Source organism: Phoenix dactylifera, chromosome 15 (genome assembly GCF_009389715.1).
Source record: "Phoenix dactylifera cultivar Barhee BC4 chromosome 15, palm_55x_up_171113_PBpolish2nd_filt_p, whole genome shotgun sequence".
Classification (NCBI taxonomy): domain Eukaryota; kingdom Viridiplantae; phylum Streptophyta; class Magnoliopsida; order Arecales; family Arecaceae; genus Phoenix; species Phoenix dactylifera.
Window position 1 is genome coordinate 3,747,269 of NC_052406.1, and position 25,922 is coordinate 3,773,190.

Sequence of the window (25,922 nt, forward strand, 5' to 3'; positions counted from 1 at the left end):
GAGTTCAAGTGACCATCTAGAGGCTTCTTTATATTAATTTCATTGGGACGATAAATCTAAGTAATTTAGATTTTCCTATTAAACATTCTTCTAAAGAATAGTATGTATGACGAGCAGCATGCTAAAATATCCAATATGGACTTTTTTTTACTAAGGGTTGCCCTATTTGAAATAACACATTAAAATATAATAGATATATCGAAAATTAGGGCATATAAATTGAGTAAAAATTGCAACTGCTCTACCTATATTTTATCGACAAGCGAAGATCAAGGATGTAGATAGAGAAAATCGATCATCCAATTGATCCTTGGTTTCTTGTTGGCAAGATTTTTATATATAATGCTCATTGGCTTTAGATAACGCATAGTCGCCAGGAATGCTCATTCCAAAGTCATGGTATTGAAGCTGTGTCAACTCAAGCCAAATCAAAATTTCATTTGGGCTATTAATTACATTGAATTTTATAAGGTTTGTTTATGTTTAGCTAGAATTAAATGTATTGGAGTTTTATATTTCGTTTGTCCATGTTGAATCAACTTGAATTGTATCAAAAGTGTGCTACTAATTTTTAAGACCTTTTTCAGAAAGTTGGTATTCAATGGGATTGTGTTTCATTTGGCATTGACTTATCCATGAATTAGAGATGAATATCATTTTTATATTAAATATTACAATTTTTCCTCATAAATCAAAATCTATTCGAGTTTTGCGTGACTCCCATTCAATGCATAAGATTCGATCTTGACCACTATATTACATCATATACTTCTCAACTCATGCCAAACATTTTATGTTGAGGTCCTTCCTAATATCTTGCTGGAAATTTATACTGTCAAGAAGCTCTAACACCACATTCTGGCATGAGCTTGATCCTAGGTTGTCAAATTTGCCCTGTTTTTTAATATCTTTTAATACTTTTATTGTTTTTATTTTGATGAGATATATATCTGATCTGATTACAACGAAAATAGAAAGACCACATTTTATTTTATTTTTTCTTAATGAAGGTTTGTTTTCCAAATGTTGCGGGATTTTCACCCCGGCAACAGCCTTAGTCCCAACCGAGCCGAGCAGAAAGAGACCGCGTCCCCCACGAGGTATTGTCCGCTTTGGGCGCTCCGGTCCGCGCGTCCAGCGCTGACGGAGGGAGACGTTTCCGGCCCGCGCGTCCAGCGCTGACGGGGGGATTGCCCTCACGGTTTTGTCCCACAAAAGGGCCCTCGTGAGGAAAAGGCTTCGCCCTCCTCATTATAAGGCACGGAACCTTTCCGCTCTAGCCGATGTGGGACTAAATTCAAGGCCCCCTCCCCCCACAACATAGCCCCCCCTCCCCCCCACAACATAGCCCCCCCAGCGGGAAGGTTCCGGCCAGGTTTTACCCCAACGGGCCCCCACAGTCCTGGAGGGTAGTCAATGGAGAGAGGAGGCTGGCCCTTCCTCTAGCGCCAACTGTTGCTGGAAATTGGACCCGGGGGCCGCCGCGAAGCCGGGGAAGGAGGAGCTCCGCTGCTGCAGGGGGCGGACGGCGGTGCGCCGGCCGGCTGCGTCCTCCGCTGCGGGGGGGTGTGCAAGTCCTGCAAGGAAAACCGGTGGCCGGGCTCCCCGGCGCCGGCCCTCCGATGCTTAAGTCAGAGGGGGCAAGTATGTGGAGAGAGCAGGGAAGAGAGTATATGGAGAAGACAGCAAGAACATTTGGATAAGATAAAGAAGACGAAGAGGATGATGTCCTCAATTGTGTCTGTGCTTCCCGGCGGGTTCAGTCCCGGGGATCTGTTTCCGTTTTCGTTCAGTCCCTGATGGTTTGCGAACTTATTCCGAGCTCACCAATTTTCTTGATTATCTCATGGCATCAGGTTTATTCTTCTTCCCTAACCACGGTTGGGATGCCCTGATACCTCGGGATGATGGAGTACCTGCGTGGACTCCCTGAAGATGTCCATGAGTTTATGGTGCGCTCTCCATCAACGAGCTCAGCTCGTTCTCCTATCCTGGCCACGGTCAGGATGCCCCGAGACGTCGGGATGCCTCGGTTACCGGGAAGCTCGAGGCGTCGAGACATGAGTAGCGGTCCTCTCTGACCGGACGAGCTCGGCTCGTGCTCCATCGATTATTGAGTAGCGGTCCTCTCTGACCGGACGAGCTCGGCTCGTGCTCCATCGACTATTGAGTAGCGGTCCTCTCTGACCGGACGAGCTCGGCTCGTGCTCCATCGACTATTGAGTAGCGGTCCTCTCTGACCGGACGAGCTCGGCTCGTGCTCCATCGATTATTGAGTAGCGGTCCTCTCTGACCGGACGAGCTCGGCTCGTGCTCCATCGATTGTTGAATAGCGGTCCTCTGACCGGACGAGCTCGGCTCGTGCTCCTACCCCGACCTCGGCCGGGATGCCTCGAGACGTCGAGATGCCCCGGTTCATCGGGATGCCCCGATACGTTGGGATGTTGTCTTTATTGGCCAAACGAGCTCGGCTCATTCTTTACCAGCTTCAACCAACGAGCTCGGCTCGTTCCTTCATCGATGGATTTCTGTCGACGCCCTCCAAGAACGGAGTCCGAGCAGAGAAGCGTCTTCAGTCGCCTCGGCGCCAGGACGCACACGGTACAAGGTACCTATTTATTTAATGTCCTTACATTACCTATTGTTGGATTTCTCTGTCGACGCCCTCCAAGAACGGAGTCCGAGCAGAGAAGCGTCTTCAGTCGCCTCGGCGCCAGGACGCACACGGTACAAGGTACCTATTTATTTAATGTCTTTACATTACCTATTGTTGGATTTCTCTGTCGACGCCCTCCAAGAACGGAGTCCGAGCAGAGAAGCGTCTTCAGTCGCCTCGGCGCCAGGACGCACACGGTACAAGGTACCTATTTATTTAATGTCCTTACATTACCTATTGTTGGATTTCTCTGTCGACGCCCTCCAAGAACGGAGTCCGAGCAGAGAAGCGTCTTCAGTCGCCTCGGCGCCAGGACGCACACGGTACAAGGTACCTATTTATTTAATGTCCTTGCATTACCTATTGTTGGATTTCTCTGTCGACGCCCTCCAAGAACGGAGTCCGAGCAGAGAAGCGTCTTCAGTCGCCTCGGCGCCAGGACGCACACGGTACAAGGTACCTATTTATTAAATGTCTTTACATTACATTACCTATTATTGGATTTCTCTATCGACGCCCTCCAAGAACGGAGTCCGAGCAGAGAAGCGTCTTCAGTCGCCTCGGAGCCAGGACGCACACGGTACAAGGTACCTATTTATTAAATGTCTTTACATTACATTACCTATTATTGGATTTCTCTGCCGATGTCCTCAAAAAGCGGACACCGAACAGAGGAGCGTCTTCGATCGCCTCGGCGAAGAAGTGCTCATGACACCGACACATTGTTGCAAGTCCGGTGAATCTCCGTCACGGGCTGACGGGTATGCAGTCCATTTGTAAGAAAAGAATCCGGTTCGCCCCGGCAACCCGAGGCTCGGATTCGAAATTCGCCGCATTAAGAAGTCCCAAGTCCTAACGACCGCCCTAGGGCTTAGTCGAATTCTGGACTAGGCTCGGAAAGACGTTCCGAGCCCAAACCCTTGGTATAAGCACAAGCGTTGCTATACCATTAGTCGAAGAACCGAGCAATGGAGCTCGGCAAGCCAAACTCTAACTCAAAACCCTGTGGCGGGAAAAGCTGAGGCCCTAGAGCCCATATCCTCGGAACCTAAAACGGATCCGAGCAGAAAAACTTAGGCTACGACAGACAGAGTTTTCAAAAAAAGAAATGAATATTCATTTCAAAAAGGCCCGTAGGCTAAGTACAAAATCCGGGTTTGGCCCTTACAAGTATGGGAAGCCATCCCGATTTTACAAGAAATAACAAAAATTACATCGGAGGCTCAAGCTCGACCACCTCGGCCTCGGCAGTACTAGGAGTGGTTGGCTCGGCTGCCGGGACCTCTTCAATGGCCTCGGCGGCAATAGGAGTAGCCTCGGGGGCGACCTCGGGGGCAACCTTGGTCACTTCGGGGATAGCTGCGGCCGCCTCGGCCCCCGAAGTTTCTGCCTCCGCCTCCGCCCTCCCTGCTCCCGGCTGGAGCAGGTTAACATCAAAATCTGGGAGAAGCCGCCGCAACTGATTGCAGAAATCCCGGAAGCCTTGGATCAGCCCGTTCACGCCCTCCTCAGCCATGAGTTCGTGAAACTCTTCCGACTCACGGAAGAGCTTCACTGCGTTTTGGGCGTTCTCCCGGGCCTCTATCTCCCGGGCCTCGTGGTAAGCGGCTCTCCGCTCGAGGCCCCTCAGCTCCTGCTCGAGCTCCGAATGTCGGAGGCGGGCATTTCCCACCTCCTGCTCGCGGGAGGCCAACGCCTGCTCGGCCTTAGCCAATCGAGCCTCCGCGGCGCGCAGCTCGGACCTTGCCAATGCGTGCGCGCCCTTCTCTTCATCGAGCTCGGCGGTCAGAGCTCGAATCCTTTCATCGGATGCTCCGACCTTCTCTTGGAGCACCCGTTATTCGGCCTCAGAGGCCTGGTACTTCTCTTCGGAGGCTTGGTACTTCGCCTCGGCGGCCATGTACCTTCTCTGGGCCTCCTCATAGCCGCGCTGGCACCTCCGGGCTTTCTCCCGGTATTCTTGAACTAGGTGCATCAGCATCTCCGTCTCGTGCAAATACTGTAAAGAAGACGAAAAGGAAAACATAAGACGCCGCCTATTAAAGGCACCTCGAAGCGCCATCTGTTGCGGGATTTTCACCCCGGCAACAGCCTTAGTCCCAACCGAGCCGAGCAGAAAGAGACCGCGTCCCCCACGAGGTATTGTCCGCTTTGGGCGCTCCGGTCCGCGCGTCCAGCGCTGACGGAGGGAGACGTTTCCGGCCCGCGCGTCCAGCGCTGACGGGGGGATTGCCCTCACGGTTTTGTCCCACAAAAGGGCCCTCGTGAGGAAAAGGCTTCGCCCTCCTCATTATAAGGCACGGAACCTTTCCGTTCTAGCCGATGTGGGACTAAATTCAAGGCCCCCTCCCCCCCCCACAACATAGCCCCCCCAGCGGGAAGGTTCCGGCCAGGTTTTACCCCAACGGGCCCCCACAGTCTTGGAGGGTAGTCAATGGAGAGAGGAGGCTGGCCCTTCCTCTAGCGCCATCTGTTGCGGGATTTTCACCCCGGCAACAGCCTTAGTCCCAACCGAGCCGAGCAGAAAGAGACCGCGTCCCCCACGAGGTATTGTCCGCTTTGGGCGCTCCGGTCCGCGCGTCCAGCGCTGACGGAGGGAGACGTTTCCGGCCCGCGCGTCCAGCGCTGACGGGGGGATTGCCCTCACGGTTTTGTCCCACAAAAGGGCCCTCGTGAGGAAAAGGCTTCGCCCTCCTCATTATAAGGCACGGAACCTTCCCGCTGGGGGGGCTATGTTGTGGGGGGGGAGGGGGCCTTGAATTTAGTCCCACATCGGCTAGAGCGGAAATGTTCCGTGCCTTATAATGAGGAGGGCGAAGCCTTTTCCTCACGAGGGCCCTTTTGTGGGACAAAACCGTGAGGGCAATCCCCCCGTCAGCGCTGGACGCGCGGGCCGGAAACGTCTCCCTCCGTCAGCGCTGGACGCGCGGACCGGAGCGCCCAAAGCGGACAATACCTCGTGGGGGACGCGGTCTCTTTCTGCTCGGCTCGGTTGGGACTAAGGCTGTTGCCGGGGTGAAAATCCCGCAACACCAAACTTTTTAATGATGGTAGAAAGTCTATAGTTGAAGATGTTGTGTTGTTAAGTATATTATCAATAGGATCCAATAATTTACCAAAAAAAAATAGGATCCAATAAAAAAGAAAAAGAAACATTTTTTTTGTAAACGTAAAACAAACATTGAAATCATGGAGCCTTGTCTGTTATATTGGTGATCTACAAGGGCCCAAATGCGAGATTGGCATTGGCTTAACCCCTGCGGCACAAAGACCGCTTTCCATCTCCACCGCGCCGCCTCGAGAGTGTATTCCCCTCTCATCTAAGCTCGCTCCTAACCAACCAAGAGAACACCTCTTGGCGATGGACGACGACGACGACGAATTCGGCGATCTGTACACCGACGTCCTCCGCTTCCCCACCTCCTCCTCCGCCCCTGTCCCCGCGGCCCTTCCGCCGCCGCCTCGCTCCTTCCCCTCCGCCGCCGCCTCCAAACCTCTCCCCGATCCCCTCCTATCCAGCGACGACGATGATGACGACCGAATCTCCCTCGGCGCCTCCCGCCCCAATCCCCCCGCCCCGCCCCGCTCCGTCCCTTCTCAAACCCTAATCCGTGCCTCCGACGAGGACGGTGATGACGATTGGCTCCTCGGCCAAGCGCCCCCTGCCGTGGAGCCTCCGGCGAATTGGGACGACGAGGCACCGCCGGAGGTTGCCGCCCTGTCCGTCCCCGAGCCGGGCGAGCGTAGGGTTTTGGAGGAGGATTACAGGGGTGAGGCTAGGGTTTCTGAAGTCCCCAAGAAGGGTGCCGAGATCGCCGAGGAGGCGGGGGACGGCGATCCGCTCCTCGGAGGTGGGGCTAGGGAGAGTATGGGGGTCGGCGATCTGGATCAGGCCCCGGTCATTCCCGGACTCTCAGCTGGTCCGGCCCCTCCGGGACCTTTTCTCGATATGACCGGCGGAGACGTGAAGCCATCGAGGAGTGAAGATTGGGACACCGACAGCGAGGATGATCTGCAGATCGTCCTGAATGACAACCACGTGCCGCTCGGTGGCGAGAGGAATGATCGAGTGGGAGCCGAGGAGGATGATGATGAAGACGGGGAGGAGGATTTGGTCATCGTCACCGATGAAGACCAACATCACCACATCCCGGCCATGGAGGAGCAAGACTGGGGCGAGGAGGCCATCCAACCTGCTGGGGATGGAGAAAGGAAGGAGATGGCAGATGTGGCAAAGGGTAACGGTCCTGCTGGGACTTCTGCCACGAGGATTGGGTACAGCAGTCATGGTTTTCACATGCAGCATCATTCGACCTACAAGGTCAGTTTTTTTCAATGAGTTTGTCCGGACGCTGTAAATGCCGTTTTCGTTACTGTAATCTGGAACATGATTAGGTGTAGATGAATGGCTTTATGTGCTATTTGTGTATTATGTAAATCTTATTTTGCCTTGTAAAGATTTTCATGCTTTGCTTACTATGTTCGTAATATGTATTTAGTTGGCAATGCACTGAAATTTGCCCTTATAAGTTTGTCACAAATGTATCACCGGATCATTAATTATTCACAGATTGAAAGGAAAAAAATGATTAATTAGTTGTGCAGAAAAAAAAAGGCATAAGACATGTTGCTAAGAAGGGGGCAACTGCACTTACTTTTTGGCCACATAGTTATTACTTTTTGTAAATAAATCATCTTAATTACTGCAATGTTGTCCTGTGTCTCACATGATAATTTCTAAGCAACTAGTGACGAACTCTGAGCTCATGTTCATAAGCAAGAGCTGAGATGCATAAAGATGGGACACTTTATTTCTCTACCCAATAATGTAAATGCCTGTTCTGAGTCAAAGGTAGAAATTATTAGGATAGATGCTGATATCATACAAAGTTTCATGGTTTCAGTAAGCAATAACTGTGGCCAGGTTGTAATAGTTGTTAATGTGCCAATATGGAACCCAAAGAGAAGTCACTCATCATATATGGTGGTTGGGAGAGCGAATGCCTTATATCGTCATTTACTTTTTTAGAAGCGAATTGTTAAAGCTTTATAGATTCCTCTGGAGTTATCCTTTTCACCAAGTTCTTTTGTAGTCCTGAATGCCTTGAATCCTACAGAAGTCAACCAAAGATGCTAGGTGCTGAATTATTTGCTTGCTTATATGTTAATGAGCATGGAAAACCTTATATGATGTCGAACATGCCTTGTGACTTATTAGGTTGACTTAAGACACTTTAGTTTTCACATATCTTGGAATGCTAACACCTTAAAACTGATAAACACTACAAAACATGCCACAGTACTTATTGACTCTCAGAAAATGGCATGTCTGAGCTTCCATTAATCTGAAGAGTAAGCCATTAGCATTGCCATTTGTTATGTATTGACAAGGGATACTTCGGTGTTGGCAATTCTAGTTCAGTTGTCAACTATTTCAAATGCTAAAATGTATTAGCATATTCAGAAGAAACTCTGGTGCAAGTAATACTGCTTTAACTCTCAACTATTTTAATGGTAAACATAGTAGTCCTAATTTGTATAGACAATTTTGGGAAGTGTCTCACATTTTATTTTCTTTTTAATGTAATATGGCATGAAAATAGGTTTTTATGTAGATATTATTAATCAGTCTTTAGTCTGTTACTCATTGCTTTTTTATAACTTGTTTGTTTTTATGTTGGTCTGTAGAATTGCACGTATACCAGGAGTACTTAATATTGCAGTTTTGGACATTTTGGGACACCTGGACATTCGGAACCCATGCAAAGCATTAGGAGTTTTCATATGCATCCACTTTGTTCTCATTTATTTTTGCATATCCATCCATTTTCTAGTCATATTTTCTATCGTCTATCCTTGTCAGAAGAAAGAAATTCTTTAAGCTGCTATGTGAATAGCCTTTGGTTTATGCAATATTGGGGTCTTCTACCCCACTTCTTTGGACTGAAATACAAGAGCAGATCAAAGCATCTAAAACTGCCTTAAGGGCTTTATCTTGACACTCCAAAAGGCTAATTAGTGATCACTGTCACTGGGATGTGCATGAAATGCTTTGATTTAGCATGTGGATGAGTAAGAGTAGATACAATGCAAACTCTCTGTCTCTCTCTGTGCCTCGCCCCTCTCTCTTTCTCTTTTTCCTTGGGGGAGAGGGCTGGTGCCTTGGTGGCATAGTGGTGCACTTGCAGGTTTGGTTAAAAAAATGCTACTATTTAGATGGACACCATCTATTCCATCATCTTTTGATAATGTTGAGAGAGGCAGTCAAAAGAATGTATCTTACAGAAACAACATGTATTTCTTGGTTACCACCACCATATACATATTTTGCAAGAGAGGCAGGTGGAAATGCTATTTGAGTGCTTGCACTTTACAAAGAGGAAAAAATATGGTGTTTATTTACATTCAAGGATTAAGTCTGTCTTGGTAGTTGTTTTACAGTATCCAAGTTCTGGCACTCCATTGTACACTATCTAGTTTCAATTGGTTACCTTGGTTTCATTTGGTTGAAATGCTTTTGTTCATTAAGACGATAAAATCATGGATACAATTTCCATTCGTATCAAAATGGTGTATTGGGATTTTACAACTTCCATCTTAATAGTTTACCATTTGACTGAGATAAATTTTTGCTGTTTGATGGACAATTTACTAAAACTCAGTGCTTATGGTATTTCTTATTACCTTTGGTGGCTTATTTTTGTCTTTTCCTTTTCCAGTATATAAGACCTGGTGCTGCACCTGTATCTGGGGGACCATCTGGTGGCGCTGTAGGTCCTCCTGGTCAGGTTCGTCCTCCTCTTCCCTTGGGCCCCACTGCTGGTCGAGGGAGAGGTGATTGGAGACCTGCTGGTGGCAGAGGCATTCCAAATGCCCCAAAAAGTTTCCATTCTTTTGGAGCACCTGCTTGGTCCAATGGCTTATCGGTCCGTGCTTTTGGCAGTGGATTAGATTTCACCCTTCCTGCACACAAGTAAGCTTGGCCATGTAAATGATTATAGGAAATATTATCTATCTAGTTGATATAATCTCATGAGCATGCACCTGTATTTTGATTTTTCAAACCATTTTACAAGCCATTTTATGTGTTTCTGATCAATCTGGCTAAATGGGGAGGGCAGCTCTTTGTTTCTTGTTTGATTGTTTCTAGGCAACTCACCTATATTTGAACACGAATTTGTTGACAGAAGCTGAACCAGTATGGCAGAACTCTTTGTTTTATTTGGTTTTTGTGTTAACATTACATTTAAAAGTACATATATGCTATATGAGCGTGAATTTTGTTTGAAGTGGTGCTGTGGGAATATCTGGCTATTGATGGAAATGATTGGAGGAAGCCTAGCTGATAGCAAATAGAATTGGGGTAGGGGGAGCTCCCTGCATCATTCATTGTTTACTACACGCAATAACATGGATTGTATTGTTCGAAGATATATCTGTGTATGGGAATGTTAGTGTGGGGAACGTAAAGCTGATTCCAAATATGGAGAGCAGTATTCCCCCTCCCCCGAATCATTCATTGCCCATGAGTACTTAATAAGTTAGACTTTCTAGCATTCTGGCCTAATCAAATATCTGACAAGTTGATATCCATGAAGAATGCCAATACAGATATACCTACATGTGTTAAGTGAGACCTCATGCATCACTGACTGCAGATTTTCCTTAGCAAAGAACAGCATAGCATCACCAAGAACATTTTGTTTCTAAACGTGTGATTTTGAAGAGGCGCATCATTTGGCACCAAGAGCCAATCATTAACATCACTGTACCATAGATAAGAAAACTCCATATATGGACCATCAGATGAAGTTCTCTCGCTTGTTTCAAGTAAATCGAGGCAAATGAGATTTAAGAGAAGCGAATCTGGACAGGAAAAAAATATCCCAATATATATTGCATTTAAAGAGGCAAAAGGGGCAAAATAGAAGAAAATAGAAAGAAGAGGAAGCTGATGAATGGAGCAGAGACGGATAAAAGTGCATATATGGGCTTACTTCTGTCCGATTACAAGTTATTTTATAAAGAATCCCTGTTGCTATTATTACAACTATGTGACATTTGAACCCTGACATAAGATTTACATGTGTTGTAGCTGCAAATTAGAAAATACTATGAATGCTCAATGCACAGAATTAGCTGTCCAATAAAGCCTCAATTGCTAAATTTGTTGTAGTGACAGTTAGGACCAAGTTTTGCAATCTCGTTGCTAGACCCCATACTGGTATCCAATAGTACACCCCATATCTAGGGTCTGTGTGATACATACCTCACTACGAATACTCGATATGAGGGGTGTATCGAGTTTTGGTACTCTACTGGGACAATATGGTATGCCTTATATCGAGCGGTACAGTTCGAGATTGCAAACTTTGGTCAGTATAATTTGACATGTTAACACTTATTTTTTTAGTTTAAAATACTTTATGGTTGTTGTAGAATGTAAGATTTGCTTATGGGTCACTTTAGATGCATTTTATCTCTAGAGGCTTTACCTTGTTGTGTTTGGGATGTTGCCTTTAAAAAATTGTTAGCATGTTTGAGTTATTAAAAAATTGTTCGATGCTTGTGTTTCAGCCAGTTGTTGCTTGGTAGCAAGATCCTGCACAAATTTTGTATTAGTGTTGCTTACCTGGCTATGAAGTGACAGTTGTATGTTCATTTAAACGTGCTTACCCTACTACAACATCACAGCTGTCCACAGATCCTCCTGACTGAAATGAGTTCTACAATCAAAATCACTTTTCTGGACTGTCAATACCTGACTATTTTATTTTTTCAATTGTTTATATTTTTAGGACGATATTTGATATTGACATTGAAAGTTTTGAGGAAAAACCATGGAGACATCCTGGAGTTGATATTTCAGATTATTTCAATTTTGGACTTGATGAGGACAAGTGGAAGGATTACTGCAAGCAGCTGGCAAGCGACGGTCTTGTTATACCACATATACAATGTAAAACATGCTTTTATTGTTATTAATCAAGGGCTTACCTTTTGAGTTCGCAGGACCAACTTCGTTTGGAGGCTACCATGCAAAGCAAAATCCGCGTTTATGAGAGCGGGCGATCAGAGCAGGTAATTGGCATTTTGGATTGCCATATGTGCTCAACTGATTTCTCCCTTTAAAGCTTTAGCTTTAACAGTATGTTGCTTTGGTTGCAGGAGTATGATCCAGATTTACCTCCTGAACTGGCTGCTGCAGCAGGCCATCATGATATATCTGCTGATAATGGTTATCATGGAAGAGCAGGCAATAGACAAACTGATTTTAATAGCCAAGGAAGTGGAGCTGCAAATATACGGGCACCAATAGTATGATCCAATCTTATTTGATATTGCCTAGTCATAAGTTAAAATTTTGCACATTTCTTCTGTTACTCAGGAAAATATTGTGCTTCATGGCCTGTTGATGTTTCTCTTAATTTTTGTTGTCATGTTTCCTTTTTTCCACTTGTCATTAAATTCTGCCTGCTTATTTTCTACGTATTGTACTGACTTCTGAGTATGCATCATTTATTTGGTTTTCTAGCCAACTGGGAGAGCGATACAGGTTGAAAGTGGTTATGGTGAACGCCAGCCTTCTATTGACACAAGGGCACCACGACATCGTGATTCAGATGCAATTATAGAGGTATATTTCATCCTTTGGAGTTGATTATGGAGTTTATTTTATTTCTTTCTTTATTTATTTGTGTATGTCAAGTATTTGATGGATGCTTATCACGAGACTCATTTACAGTACCTCTGGATTATAGTTAGTGCTACTAACAGACATACTGCGATGATCAGATTGTATTGCAGGACTCGATGGATGATCCAACAATAAACAATGGTGCTTTAGAGCAGCCTGAGAAGGATCTCCAAGGAGAAAATTATAAAGGTGTCCATGAATTTGAAGAAGAAAGACATGTTGCATCAGAACAAGACAACCGTTATCTGCATAGTTTAAGTGGGAGGAAGAGGGAAATGGCTAGAAAAGGCCCCTTGGCACCTGACAAGGATGGTATCTTACCCTTTCCCTCAAAGGCACATGGTCATTACCATTCCAATTCGAAATCAAGGAGCCCTGTATATTCTAGTGGATCGTTTGGGGGGCATCATGATGCAAGGTATATTTTACATTGTTGACAAGTTTTTTGTTGATTTTCTTTTTTATGTGAAAATAAATACATATGTATTTGAGGAAACATGAAAAAAAAACTAACGAATGGCTAAGTTTGTTTGAGCTTAATTTAGACCTTGCTTCATATTTATATATAGCTCATAATATATTAATGGTTGTAACTAAGGATGGCTGAACCGCGCTGAACTGGCTGGTTCGTGGTGCTGGACCCATCAGTGATTGGCTGAGTTTACCCTACATTTTCTAGCCAGTTGGCTGGCTTGGGTGTGATGTTCGAGTGGCCCCACATCCCTCCTCGCCCCGCCCTGCCAGCGAACACCTCTGCCCTCCTCACGGTCTCTTGCGATGGTCCAAGAGGGGGGTTTCTGATAAGTCCTCCCTGCGCTCTCTCTCTCTCTCTATTTCGCTTGCTAGGGTTAGGGTTTTCCTCGGCCCTCCCTCTCGCCCCCCTCTTCTCTCTCTCTCTTGCTCCACTAGGGTGGGGGTTAGGGTTTTTCTCAGCCCTCCCCCTTCTTCCCTCCCTCCCTCCCTCTCCCTCTCCCTCTCCCTGTTTTTGGTACACCCTGAAATGGTAAATAGTCACCGGCCGGTATGATCTTCGGTACCGGTTCGGTGAACCTTGTCCATAACATTAGCGTTGGAGTGTTCTAGTTTGTGCATCCTGAATGAGAGTACAATTGAGGTAGTTGTTTCTGTATATCCTTTATTCATCGTAGTTACAGGAAAGTTGCTTTTAGCTTTTCAATTTGTCCTAAATTTTCTTTAGTTCCATTTATTCATAGATTTTTCTATTAGAAATTTATGCTATAAGGCAGGTCATACTTTGTAAATGTTTCTCTTCTAGACTTATATTTGAACCCTTGAAATAATTTATAGGTGCTCAAAAAACTTCTTTGCTGTAGATAGTTTTACAGGTGGATGTATGCCTGCGGTATTAATAACTATACCAAATGATAGACTAGGAGTCCACTACTATGTGGGTTCATAGAAGGTCACCTAAAAATTAAAGGTCCCTGAAGGCATGTCATGTCCTTTTCCATTAACTTTCTTGAGTTTTGAAACATATTTACCAGTCAGGTTAAATAAGCATACTTCAGTCTTATAACTCCTCTGAAAGTGAGATTGTGGAGTATCTCTGGTCAAAAGGATAGCTGAGTCTGGTTATAATTTATGTTGTATGGAACTTGCCCAATATGGTTAAATGCCTCCTTTCACTATGCATTAGAAAGCCCCAAGGATAAACCTGTTATCTAGTAATTCTAATTCGAGTCATCTTATTGGTAAGGGCAATTTATTCCACTTATGCTGGCCACATTGCTCTGCTGATGCAATGTTTGCAGTGCTCTTATTGGAGTTAACATCTTCCCTTACCCTTTACCTCTGGTGAACTGATAAATCCTGTTACTGGGCTGCCTCTTTGATGCATCCGTATAGTCCATTCAATACCTTGTCAGCAATCCACATAACTTAGAACCGCTCCAAATGATGTAAGTAGCTGCAATAAGAGTAACCAAATCATTTCAGGCGTGGATCAATATCAGATTCTATAGTTGCGAACCTGATTAATAAACCCTCAGATATGAACAGTAACCAGCAGTCACTTCCTGCAACAAGTGAACCTAAAGCAACATCTTGCTGTGAATACTCAAGCAGCTAACACCATTGTTCTGATATAATTTTCTGAAGGAGATATGGATCTCTTTCCAGTTTGCAAGCACATTGTTCTAACAACCTAGCCCCTAGTGATACTGTTTATATGGTTTCATCAAATTAAGTTCTCTTATGAAAAACATTTTTTTCCTTGCCATATTCTGTGTACTGCTGCTATAATTCCCGTTAAATCTTATCATTTAGTTAAAGACATGAAAAAGCAACTGTCTGATACATAGGATTTGCCGACGACCTACATTAAAGAGGATGAAAAATTCCGGAGGCTTATTGCCTATGTGGAAAGAACAAATCATGTACCAATTGCTTTTGGTATAATAATTTTATTGCTCAGATCCAACATGCACATTCTTTTTGCTCCGGGCTATGTAATTTTGTTGGGATTATATTCTCTTGCACATTTCTGGATGTCTTTCCAGTCAATTCTGGATGTTGATTTCACTATCTTGCACATTCTAGCAGTGTAGTTATTAGCAATGTGTAAACTAGTAGCCCCCCTCCAATTTGCATAGCAATGACCGCCTCATAAAAATGGCATGGATTATGCAGAGGATTGTCCTTCGATTTTTCACATTCAGATCTCTTATGCCAGATTGTATGTTCAGGGTTTATTGGATAAATGAAATTTGACAAGAACCTATATTTTTCACTTTAAGTTTTCAGATCTGGATAATGTATTTATGATTCCACTGCATAATTCTCAAAAACGTGGTTGTGCATCAGTGTATCTGTTTTAGTGGCTAAAGTTTCCAATTTATATATCTTGTCATGCCTATCTGATTGAAATTTTTCAAATCCTGCAACATTTTGTTTTTATAGAATTTCTTGATAAGTTGGTTTCCATGACTTGCTTTAGTATCGAGTCTTGTTGTCAGCTATAGTGATATCCTATAATAAAGTACTGAATGTAGATTGTTTACCTACTACACCTTCAGGTTGCCTCAAGAGACCTCACATGGAAGGCACTCCACTGCAAGTGGTGAACCCTCAAATGATGTCATTCCTAGCGAAAGTGCCCATTCAAAGAGGCATGATGATCACCAGAAAGGAAAACTGATTGACAGTACGGAAGTTAACCAGACTTCTGAAGTATCACCTGCTGTTGCAGTTGAAATTGCAAGGAAGGTGAGCATTGAACATAAATATGAACATGATGAGAAGCTTGCACTGGCTGATAGCATTGATGTAGAAGGTGAGGAAATCACTTCAGATTTTCACATTTCAAGTGAGACTGTTTGTGATGATAACCTAGTCTATCCTCACAAGAAACAAAAATTAAGTTCACGAGTAGAGCAACCTGCAATCAATGATACTGATGATGAAGATGAATTAAGGACCTCACGTAGTGACAACAATAGAGCAAAAACTGGGAGCAGTAAAGATTATCAGAAACGGCGTGAAAATGGTGAAGAAGTCATGCAAGATGGACGATCAAGGCTGATGGGCAATATAAGCAAGCGCCGTGAAGGAGAGGAATATATTTTTCGGCGAAAGGATGATTATGGTCGTGATGCTAGACAAGAGACAGACAGAAACCGGATAGCTTCCAAAGGAAGGGAAAATATGTATCACTCTTATGGACATAGGGACTGGGATCCCACTTCTGCACACCCAATTCGAGATAGAAGTTTTGAGAGGCCAAAGGAGTCAAGTTCTTCTATTGGTGTCAGGCAAAGGAGACAAGATGACATTCAGAGGAGGGTTAAAGATGAAGACATAAAGAGGGAACGTAGTGAGGAAACGGAATCAAGGCACAGGAGTAAGGTAAGGGCAAGTGACAGGAATGACAGAGATGAAGATCTTCGTTCAAAAAAAAGGATGGATGATGGTGACTTGAGAGGCCGCAATAGAGATGGGACCTCGAGGCAGAGGGAGAGGGATGATATTTTGATGAGTCGCCATGAAAATTTAGATGATTCTTATATCAGAAGAAAGAAGGATGAAGAAGTTTCAAGGAGGGGAAAAGCTGATAAGGAAGATGCCTTGCATGGTCACAGGGGTAGGGAAGATTCCAGCCGAAGAAAAAGAGAGAGGGATGATGACATCAATTACAGGAGAAGGGAGGATGGTACTCGATTGAGAGACAAGGCTCAGGATCATCATTCTGCCAAACAGAAGGATGATAGTTGGCGTCATAGGGAGAGAGAGGATAGGCAGCAGGTTAAGCAACTTCATGAACATGCACAAACACATCGGGAAAGAGAAGAAGGGCGGGGATTGGTGAGAAGTGGCCGAGCTATAGAAGATAAGGGCTTGTGTAGGAATGCTAGAGATAAGGATGAATTGAAAACTACTGGTTCTGATATGGATTATCAGGACAAAGATAGAAAGCGGTATAATGAGCAGTCAAAGAGAGGAGATCGCATTGGGGAGGAGAATGTTTCACGTCACAAAGGACATGGGGATGTGCATGCATGTGAAAAACAACACAATAATGATGAGAGGAGCTCAAGGCATGAAAGGCTACGCACTCATAATGAGCGTCCTTCAAGTGCTTCTGACAGCCATCAGATGTACAGAGAGAGACACAGGGAAAATACAAGAAAAGGTAAAGATAGTGAAGCTAAGGAGCAAAAGAATCAGATGCTTGGCGGGAGAAAGCATGAAGATCACAATATCCACCAAAATGACAAGGTATGCTTCAGTGACATGGTACCATATAATAAGCCTCCTTATATATTACAGAAGCAAATTTTCATGATTGTCCATTGGCATGAAACAGTAAGTTTTAAGGGAAGGACCAATTGCTCATTGAACAGTTGATGAGATATATATTGAGATCTTTCATTTCCTTTTAATGAGAAAAGTTTTAATGTTAAGTAGAGCTTCTCTGCCCCTATAAAAATGTATAGTCTTAGATATGGAGTTAAATACATGGCAGAGAAACTAAGTGGAAGCAAATGTTATTGCAGTGGCTCGTGCTTGAGATTCATGTCTAATACCTGATTTTGGGAAAAATAATGGGTCACGTATTGAATTGTTAGCAACCTTGAGATAGCTGAATAAGTGCGCATATGAAACATCGCTAATTTTTTTTATGCCTTAAAGCATTCAAAACAGTATGGATGAGAAACCTGCATGCATGGATATACATTAGAAGCAAAAATTGAAACAGAAATGGCACTTCAAGAGTTACTTTCCAATTCCATATAATATACCTAGCATACACGGCACACATTTGGGATAAAAATAGAGAGTAAGCTTTTACATATGCATCAATAATTTATCAATTACCTATTAATAAGCTGATTGTTGCATTATTTTTCAGAATAGTGTATAACTACATTTACTATTTTACATTTAGATATGATGAATGTATGAGGCCTATTGTGTTAAGATGGCAGTTACATGTACAAGACGAAAAAATATAGCAAAAAAAAAATAAATTCAGAATTGTATTAAATTTGAAAAGAAAGCAACAGATGAAAAAATCAAAAGAAAATAAAAATAAAGTTTTTGAAAGTCAGACTAACAAAACCAAGAATAAAAAGTAAAAAATATTAACAAAACATAATAAAATAGAATACACTAAAAAATATAAAAATGAAAGATTATTATGGAACTATGTAGTGCCAAAAAAACTCAAAAAGTAACCAGAAAATAATAAAATAAGCTAGTAGACTGCAAATATGAATTTAAATATAAATACCTTGAAAATGAAATTACACAAGAAGTAAAAATTTATTTGACAAACTAAAAAAATTATATTGGGCATGTAGATTGGATGATGAAACCTGAAGAATAAATAACGTATTTATTAATCTGCAAAATAAAATGTTAAAATATATAAAACAATAGCATGAAAATATGATAGAAAAGTGAAAAAAGAATTCATTAATGAGATGTGTCCCAAACCTTATGTTAATCGAAGTCCTCTCAATTGGTAAACCTGCAGTCTTTAATTAATGGTGCTTTTTTTCTAGATTAGTTTTATGAAAGAAGTTTATCATGATTCATGAAACACAAATTATGAAAGTGTTAGGGGAAGAGAGAGAGAGAGAGAGAGAGAGAGAGAGAGAGAGAGAGAGAGGAAAATGGAACTCTGAAGAGAGTGAGTTGAAAATGGAACTAGTGTAGAAAACAATGGCAAGCATATTTATTATTAGGAAGGGGGTTTTGCAAATTGTTCATGGGATCTGATAGAATAATGTGATCTCACAAATTATGAAAGTGTAAAGGGACAAGAGGGAGTAAGAATTGAACATAAGCCTAATATAGGAAGTAGAACTAGTATAGCTAAAACAGGAAAGTGGATGGCTGTTGGGAGCCATGAGTCATGAAATTGAATGCTGTCAAGATTGGGATTATATTGTAAATTGTAGAGGCAGTAAAATCTGACTGAATTGTTGTTCCATTGTAGATCATGAGATTCTTTCTGATTCTTTTAAATACTAGTGGAAAAAAGGGTCAAAGAAATGTACCAAAAAAAGGGGTCAAAGAAGATGGCAAGTAACAAGCATGATAAGGAGTAATTTAAATAATTAATGAATAAGAGACCATCATATAGAAGCATCAGAAGTTCACCTTCGAACGACCATAAGCTCATATTTATATCGTGTCCAAAAACAAATACTGCATGAAATTATGTAGTTTAGCTTTATGCCACCTTGTAAGCCCATATGATAACTTGAATCAAAAAATATATGTATAGGCATATAGAGTAATAAGGATGACATAGAACATTTTCATTATGAGAGTTGATTACATAACTGCTGAACAAAATTTTCTTCCTCATCCGCTAGTTTTTATTCAATATCTCAGAATGAATTTTCTCCCCTTCATGAACCAACAATATCCTAAAAATAACCAAGAAGACATGTTTTACCCCTCAAAATGCATGAATCAAATTTTCTTTTGTGGTAGAAGATTTGTAGAAGCTAAGGAATCAAAATTTGAGTAGTGGTAGAGGTGAGATGATCATTTGACTCAAGTTTTGAACTTGTGGACGGCTATATTGCTTTTTTTACTCTTGAAAGCAAGGTTCGCTCTTGGTACCAGACCTCGTATTGGTGCCACACTAGCACAATATTGGTATGGTATGGTACGGTACGGTATGCCATCCGTAACTAATCGGTACGATACGGTATGCTCCATACTATCCGGTTCGGGCTGGTACGACAGATCTATGTTTGAAAGTTTAAAGCTCTATGGAGACTTCTAACTTTATGTTTGGTAAGTTTAACAAAAGTCAAAGAAATCAAGATTCCTGAAAGATGGGCATTCCAATCGATATAATATGTAAAACATAATCTAGATCTGAATCTTATGATCCATGGTCTGGTACTTCATATCCAAGTCTGAAACGCACATTAAAGGGTCAAATTTGGATCAGTTAAGGCTGTTTTGATCTGAATTGATGATCCCTATCATGGGTCAGAAGATTTTTTAACAATAATAACATAAAATGAACTACTGAGTAATAAATAATTAAAAATACTAAAAAAAGAAACTAAAATGGTACTATAAATAAACAAATGAAACTGAGAAAATATTTGATGGATGTTCGCAGTCTAATCAAGAATTGATAAATTTGGAATTATTTATTTACTTATCTGTCTGCAAATTACTAATATACTCTTGCTTATTTATGTGTATTATGCAACTCCAGGTTTAATATAGTAGTATTAAATGAGAAATTGACGTTGAGTTGTGTGAGTTGATTTGAAACACGAAGCCAATACGATTTTGGAAGGAAAAATATTTCATTTTTGTTTATTATCGTAGAACGTGTAATTGGAAGGATTGGTGGAAGTTGAGTAGAAATTGAAATTGTATAATTTTGAAATAGAAAATATACTTTGTTTTATAGATTCCCTCTCAATATCTCCATCTTAACACATGTCATTCTTTCTATGGTCTGCCAGATTTTTGTTTGAGGGAACATGCATAAATGTGTGATTTTTGGTGTGCCCAATGGGACCAGTTAATCTTTCTAAGATGTCTAAGAATCTGGTTGATCTGATTGACTTGCAAAAAATAATTTGGTGAGGGAAGATCTGTGCTTAGTGCTTGGTATCACAGAGAGGAGGCAATCCCATGCCACCAAATGATTGGAAGGAAAGATAAAAAGAGGAAGAAAGGCTGCACATGATCCCATAAAGGATTTGTGAGTTACACTAGCACTAAGGGTATTTTGGTGAGAGATTTTCAGAGAATCTTTCAAGGAATATTCCAAATTCAAAACTTCTCTTTTTTCTTGCAAAATTACTGCAGACAATATGGGTTAGATTCAGCTGTGTGATAACTCAAAATTAAGGCTATCATCAAATAGATTGACTTTGAGAAAGTGTGGTTTAGGTCGACGGGTTTGAGGTAGACCCATATGCACCTAAAAAGAAAAGCCAGTAAGATAAAAAGATTTAAAAACTACTGACTGTACATATCCTTGAAATCATTTTCATTTTGTTCTCTATAACAGCAGATTTGGGTTAGGAAAAATCTATTGTGAATTTGCTCGTTGTGCTTATGACATTTATCTTTGGATAACAAATTTAACTCTCATCAACCATGTTCTGGATGTTATCTAGTTCTTGAGACATAATTGCTACTTCAAGAATTAGTTCTCTTGTATCTTTTTGGATCATCTTTTTCATTTTGCATACCCTATAACTGACAAATTATCAATTAACATTTCCCCAGTGACTAGCGTCTGGCTCTGTTGGAATCCTTCTCCTCTCATACTTAACTACAATTCGCCCTGCAGTAACCAAGTAATTGATTCAACTCATGATAAAAGGTTGTTATAGATCCCATATATATCCAGTGCACTGCTGCTCTCTCTCTCTCTCTCTCTCTCTCTCTCTCTCTAAAAGCAATTTTGTGGCATTTCAAAGTCCCTTTGTCTCCCCTTGCAAGCAGCTCAGTTCATTAAAAAGGCATCCTAGTGCACTAGGCTCTTCCTACTGTGGGTACACAGCTTTACTGCTGCGTGCAGAGAGACAATTTCCATGTTTTGAATCTGACACCTAGATCACAATGGAGTAGTCTTACCATTGCACTAAGGATTGTTGTCTACAAATTCTATGGTGCTTTTCTATTATAACTAGGACTATCAAAAAATTGAAGCTGCATTTCATGTGGCAATGTGACCCAGTGTTTAACCTATACATTTCTTTTTTTCAGTGATACTGAAGTTTTATTATAAAATTAGCAATAGACATTGCAAATATAAGAAATTAATTATATTAAGATAGATTACTGTCTAGACCTATTTCTTAACAAACACTTCTAATCTGATGCATTCTTGTGTGTGGTTTACCTTGTTCAGGTTAGCTTGAAAGGCACAAATGAGCAGGAAAGCAGTACCTTTTATTCCCCAACACTCTCCAAAAAGGATCATCATCAAATCCATGAACAGTTAAAGGTTCACCAACTGCATGATTCTTTAACAAAACAAGGCGAGGAAGATCTTGTCTCAGATGATGAGAACCAGCAGGATTCTAGACGGGGACGGTCCAAATTGGAGCGTTGGACTAGTCACAAGGAGAGAGATTATAGTTCTATTGAGAATGTACATACACTTTCTTCCATGGAAGATGAAGTCACAAATGCTGATGTGATACATGTGGACGAATTAGCGAAAACTGAAGGTAATACAAATGCTGGTGAGTTAGAGCCCAAGAGTGCTGATATAGGACAAACAGTAGATAAGATAGCAGAGGAACGTCATCTGGACACAATGGCTAAGCTAAAACGGCGAAGTGAGCGCTTCAGACTTCCCATGCCAGGGGAGAAAGAGCCGACACTGAGCAAAAAGGTGGAGAATGAAGTGCGGTTAACCCAGAATGAAGCTGTTGCTGATACAGAGGTTAAGCCAGAGCGACCAGCTAGGAAACGAAGGTGGACTGGTAGTTGACTAATTTCAGATATAAGGTTTTTTTCAAAACAGATATGTAGTGATCAATTGACATCCATTAGTGTGGCCCCTTTCAGGGGCCATTTGCCAACAACCCTCCATGAAGCAGGTGGGAAAGTTGGGGCTGGGCTGCAGCTTCGCAATATTAATTCTAGATCCCCTCTCCCACTCCTCCAGATGCTGTCCTTGATTATGTCTTATACTTGTATTCTGGATATGTAACTTTGAACATGTTCGATGCTGGTTGGAACTTGTTTTTTCTCTATTTTTGTTGGGCACCCACATCTTGTAATGCATGGAGGACCCTTTGGGTGCCATGTAACTTAACAGGATTCCATGATTAAACAGGTTCTGGCTCGTCAGCAAGACATCAAGTTTGGAGGTTAGACCTAAAGATGCATGGAGGATCGATCCAGCCTGCCTTTTCTATCAGTGGTGAGCTGAAGCATTCCTACTTTCTTAGTGAGGTTTTCATCAAATATTGGAACAAGACTGAAAGCTGGGAGGTGGTTGAGAGGAGCTGCATCAGTTCCATCATCCTGAAGCTGTTGATTTGCAAGTTGCTGGGCTCCGTCTGTGCGTGGGCTGCTGTTTCTACTCTCTCTCTCTCTCTCCCTCTTCTTGTTCCCTGTTCCCTTGCAAGAATGATGTGAACCGTGATGAAGGCCCCTCGAGAGCAGTTGGTAACTGACTCTGGGTGATGGCAAATGCCTGATGCTTCTAGGGATCATACATTTCCGAGGTGCCTACCATGGTAGCCCTCAGGGTTTCCTTTTGTCCAGGACATAGCAATCTGCTTAAAGTCCCCGATGGATGACGGTTGTGATGGAAAATAAAGGACCTCCAGGTTGTGTAAGCAGTTGCTAGGTCAGCTGTTTGGTGGATCCATGTACAATTTTAGAGCCTGAAAGATTACTGGAGCAAGAATTATATATGAATTATAGGTCCTATGATTGTACTCACCAGTCAAAAAGTTCCTGCGGCTGATGTCGCGTTGTACCCAAAAGATAGATCGGGCAAAGATATGATAAGCAGTCATATTTCTAATTAATTCTCTCTTGTTTCTGTCAAAGCAAGTAATCATCCATAATTGGTAATGTTGCAAGTTTTCAAGCTTCGGATCAGTTAGATGGCTATGGGTACCTGCTTTCATGGGGTGTGCTAGCGAAAGGAAAGCCTAAAGCCATGTCAAAACCTATGCTGGATCATTAGGGTTTACATTATCAGGACTCTGAGATCGCGGTTCATGGCGCAAAGTATATATTCCTACGACTCCCGGATTATGCATTTATTTGTTGACCAAATCTCAAATTCTCGGTCGCTGTGCTATGAATCTATGGCAACTGGTCTGAAGGTCGACATTAGTTCGCAACGAGACACTCCCACTCAACAAATTTATTGCTATTGAACTATTGTTTGAGCAAAGGATAATATACAGTAGGAGGAACAACCAAATATAGTTCTTAATAATAATGTTATTTTTTATATTAATTTAATGGTGCTAATATATTTTTTTATTTATTATAATTTAATAAGCTAATAAACTTCTTATCAATATATTGTTATATTTTGATTAAAAAATATATTAATTAAAAACTTTATTTATTATATAAAATAAAAATTTTTATTAATAATATTATTAATATAGATGTAGCTAAGAATAATGAAAATTTTGGCGCAAGCAAAACCTACATTTTGAGGGAGAACTGCTTGGGATTAAACGTACATTAAACAGCGCTAGCTGTGCCAACATCACAATGTTTCACAATTTTGGTCACATTCCATTACGTCACTCCGGCTCAACCAAATCAGCACGCTCTCAGTCTCTCACCAGCCGCGACCCACCCCGCCCGCCGCCTTTACCCCTCGGCCGGCCCTTACTAAAATCACGTGCATAATGCGTGTTTTCAAATCGAAGGCGAAAGGAACTAAAAAAAGTAAAAGAACGCTCCGGTTCTCTCAAATGAGAAGAATTCAAAGGCATCGCTGCCTGCCGGAGCTGCGATGAGTGGCGGGTGGTGGTTGACCCGGACTCCGGCGCCCGCGTCTGCGATTCGTGCGGCTGCGTTCTCTCCTCCGACGACTTCCGCCACCAGGCCTTCTCGTCGGACGGTGTGCCCACTGGCTCCCTCCTCCTCTCCGTTGGCGACTTCTCTTACCGCGACCGCCTCCTCCTCCGCGCCCGCAGCATCCTCGCTGACATCGCCGCTCGTATCGGCCTCTCCGCTGCCCGCGCGGCCGAGGCCGCCGCCCTCGCCTCCGACGTCACCGATGGCGCCCTCGGCGACGGCCAGTGGTTCACTGTCCTCGCCGCCGTCAAGAACCTGCTTCCCTGGGGAGCGGACGTCACCGTCAAGAACCTAGTGCAAAATACCCCCCTTTTGATCTGGATCATGGAGGTGAAGTCGGAAACTAGATCGGTGGAGGGGTCTGAGGAGGGAGGTGAAGTCGGAAACTAGATCGGTGGAGGGGTCTGAGGAGGGCTTTGGACATGATTTGGGTGATCTATTGAATTCCTATCACTCAAACTATGGGGAAGATGATGATTCCAAGTATTTCAACAATGTAGGTCATGAAGAGGGTGGTCTCGAGGTGATGAACTGTGATGAGTTGGAGAGTCGAAAGGTCTCAAGGGAATATCTTTCGAATGCTTACAAAAATGTCTTGGAGAGAATTGCTTGTCTTAAGGAAAAAGAGGAGAGTAGGATGGGCATTGGAGGTCTTGATTGATACGTGGGAGGGAAGATTGGATTCCGACAAGAAGCTCACGCTCGAGTAAGTATTACCGCATGTCGTCGGTTAAGATGCTCTGCCTCCATCTTTTATTATTGGTGTCAATACCAGGAGATGGAGGAAAACAAAGATAGAAGCTGCTAAGTGTAGAATTGATGAGGTTATGAAGCCTCCATCATCCACCGCCGGTTCGGGTGGGAAAGAAGAGGACTGTGTTTTGGAGCAGATGATAGGTAGGAAGCAGAGGAGGAGAAGGAGAGTTGAAAAGGGTGGTCTTGATTGGGAGGACTGCATAATGAACTTTTACTTCTTCATGGAGTTACAGATGATGAAATAGAGAAAGGGCACTATAATACATTGCTGGCCTTGCATGTTTTCAATTCCTTGTGTATTTGGAGACAAATAGGACCAGAAAATTCCAAAGTTGGTGATTGCTGGTGATGGTTTTTGGTGTTTGGGGGCCCTTGTCAATATTATACTTACAGGTTGGACATTACTTGAATCGACTCATATTGTTTCTTTAGTGATTCATTTGTTGACAAGAACCCATTCATTTTGATCGGTGGTTGCATCAAAATGTTGATATGTTTACTTCATACTCTTCTTTTCATGACACAGTGGAGTTCATTTGATAAGTAAAGAAATTTATTGACTTCAGCGGTTGCTAGCTAAAATGGTTGTCACAAAAAAGTTTTGGCTTTTAAGAATCAGTGTCATTTATTATATATAAAAAATAGTTTTATATTGTTCCACCTGCTTCATACATGGAGATGTAGGTGCATTACTATTCACTTAAAGGTTTATTCATCAATAGGGACTTTTCTGTCTTCGAACTTGATGATTTTCTAGAAATAATATATAAGCGGTAATTGGGAAATGTA

At 42.5% G+C, this 25,922-nt stretch overlaps 1 protein-coding gene and 1 pseudogene across 1 annotated transcript; both read left to right on the forward strand.

The window, feature by feature from the left end:
* The first annotated feature begins 5,898 nt into the window (after nt 1-5,898).
* LOC103704249 (FIP1[V]-like protein) lies at nt 5,899-23,359 on the forward strand. The gene is made up of 9 exons (XM_008787466.4): nt 5,899-6,977; nt 9,376-9,629; nt 11,455-11,581; nt 11,669-11,737; nt 11,825-11,974; nt 12,192-12,293; nt 12,452-12,771; nt 15,389-17,087; nt 21,721-23,359. Exons 1-9 carry the CDS (start codon nt 6,018-6,020, stop codon nt 22,306-22,308), a joined length of 4,269 nt encoding a protein of 1,422 aa, XP_008785688.2. The 5' UTR covers nt 5,899-6,017; the 3' UTR covers nt 22,309-23,359.
* A 195-nt stretch (nt 23,360-23,554) lies between these two features.
* Nucleotides 23,555-25,694, forward strand: LOC113462541 (annotated as a pseudogene).
* Nucleotides 25,695-25,922: the final 228 nt, after the last annotated feature.

Coding starts and splice junctions, on each gene's coding strand:
- LOC103704249 (XM_008787466.4), top strand. CDS start 6,018: ATGGACGACGACGACGACGAATTCGGCGATCTGTACACCGACGTCCTC. Junction 6,978..9,375: donor AGCATCATTCGACCTACAAG/GTCAGTTTTTTT, acceptor TTCCTTTTCCAG/TATATAAGACCTGGTGCTGC. Junction 11,975..12,191: donor CAAATATACGGGCACCAATA/GTATGATCCAAT, acceptor TTGGTTTTCTAG/CCAACTGGGAGAGCGATACA.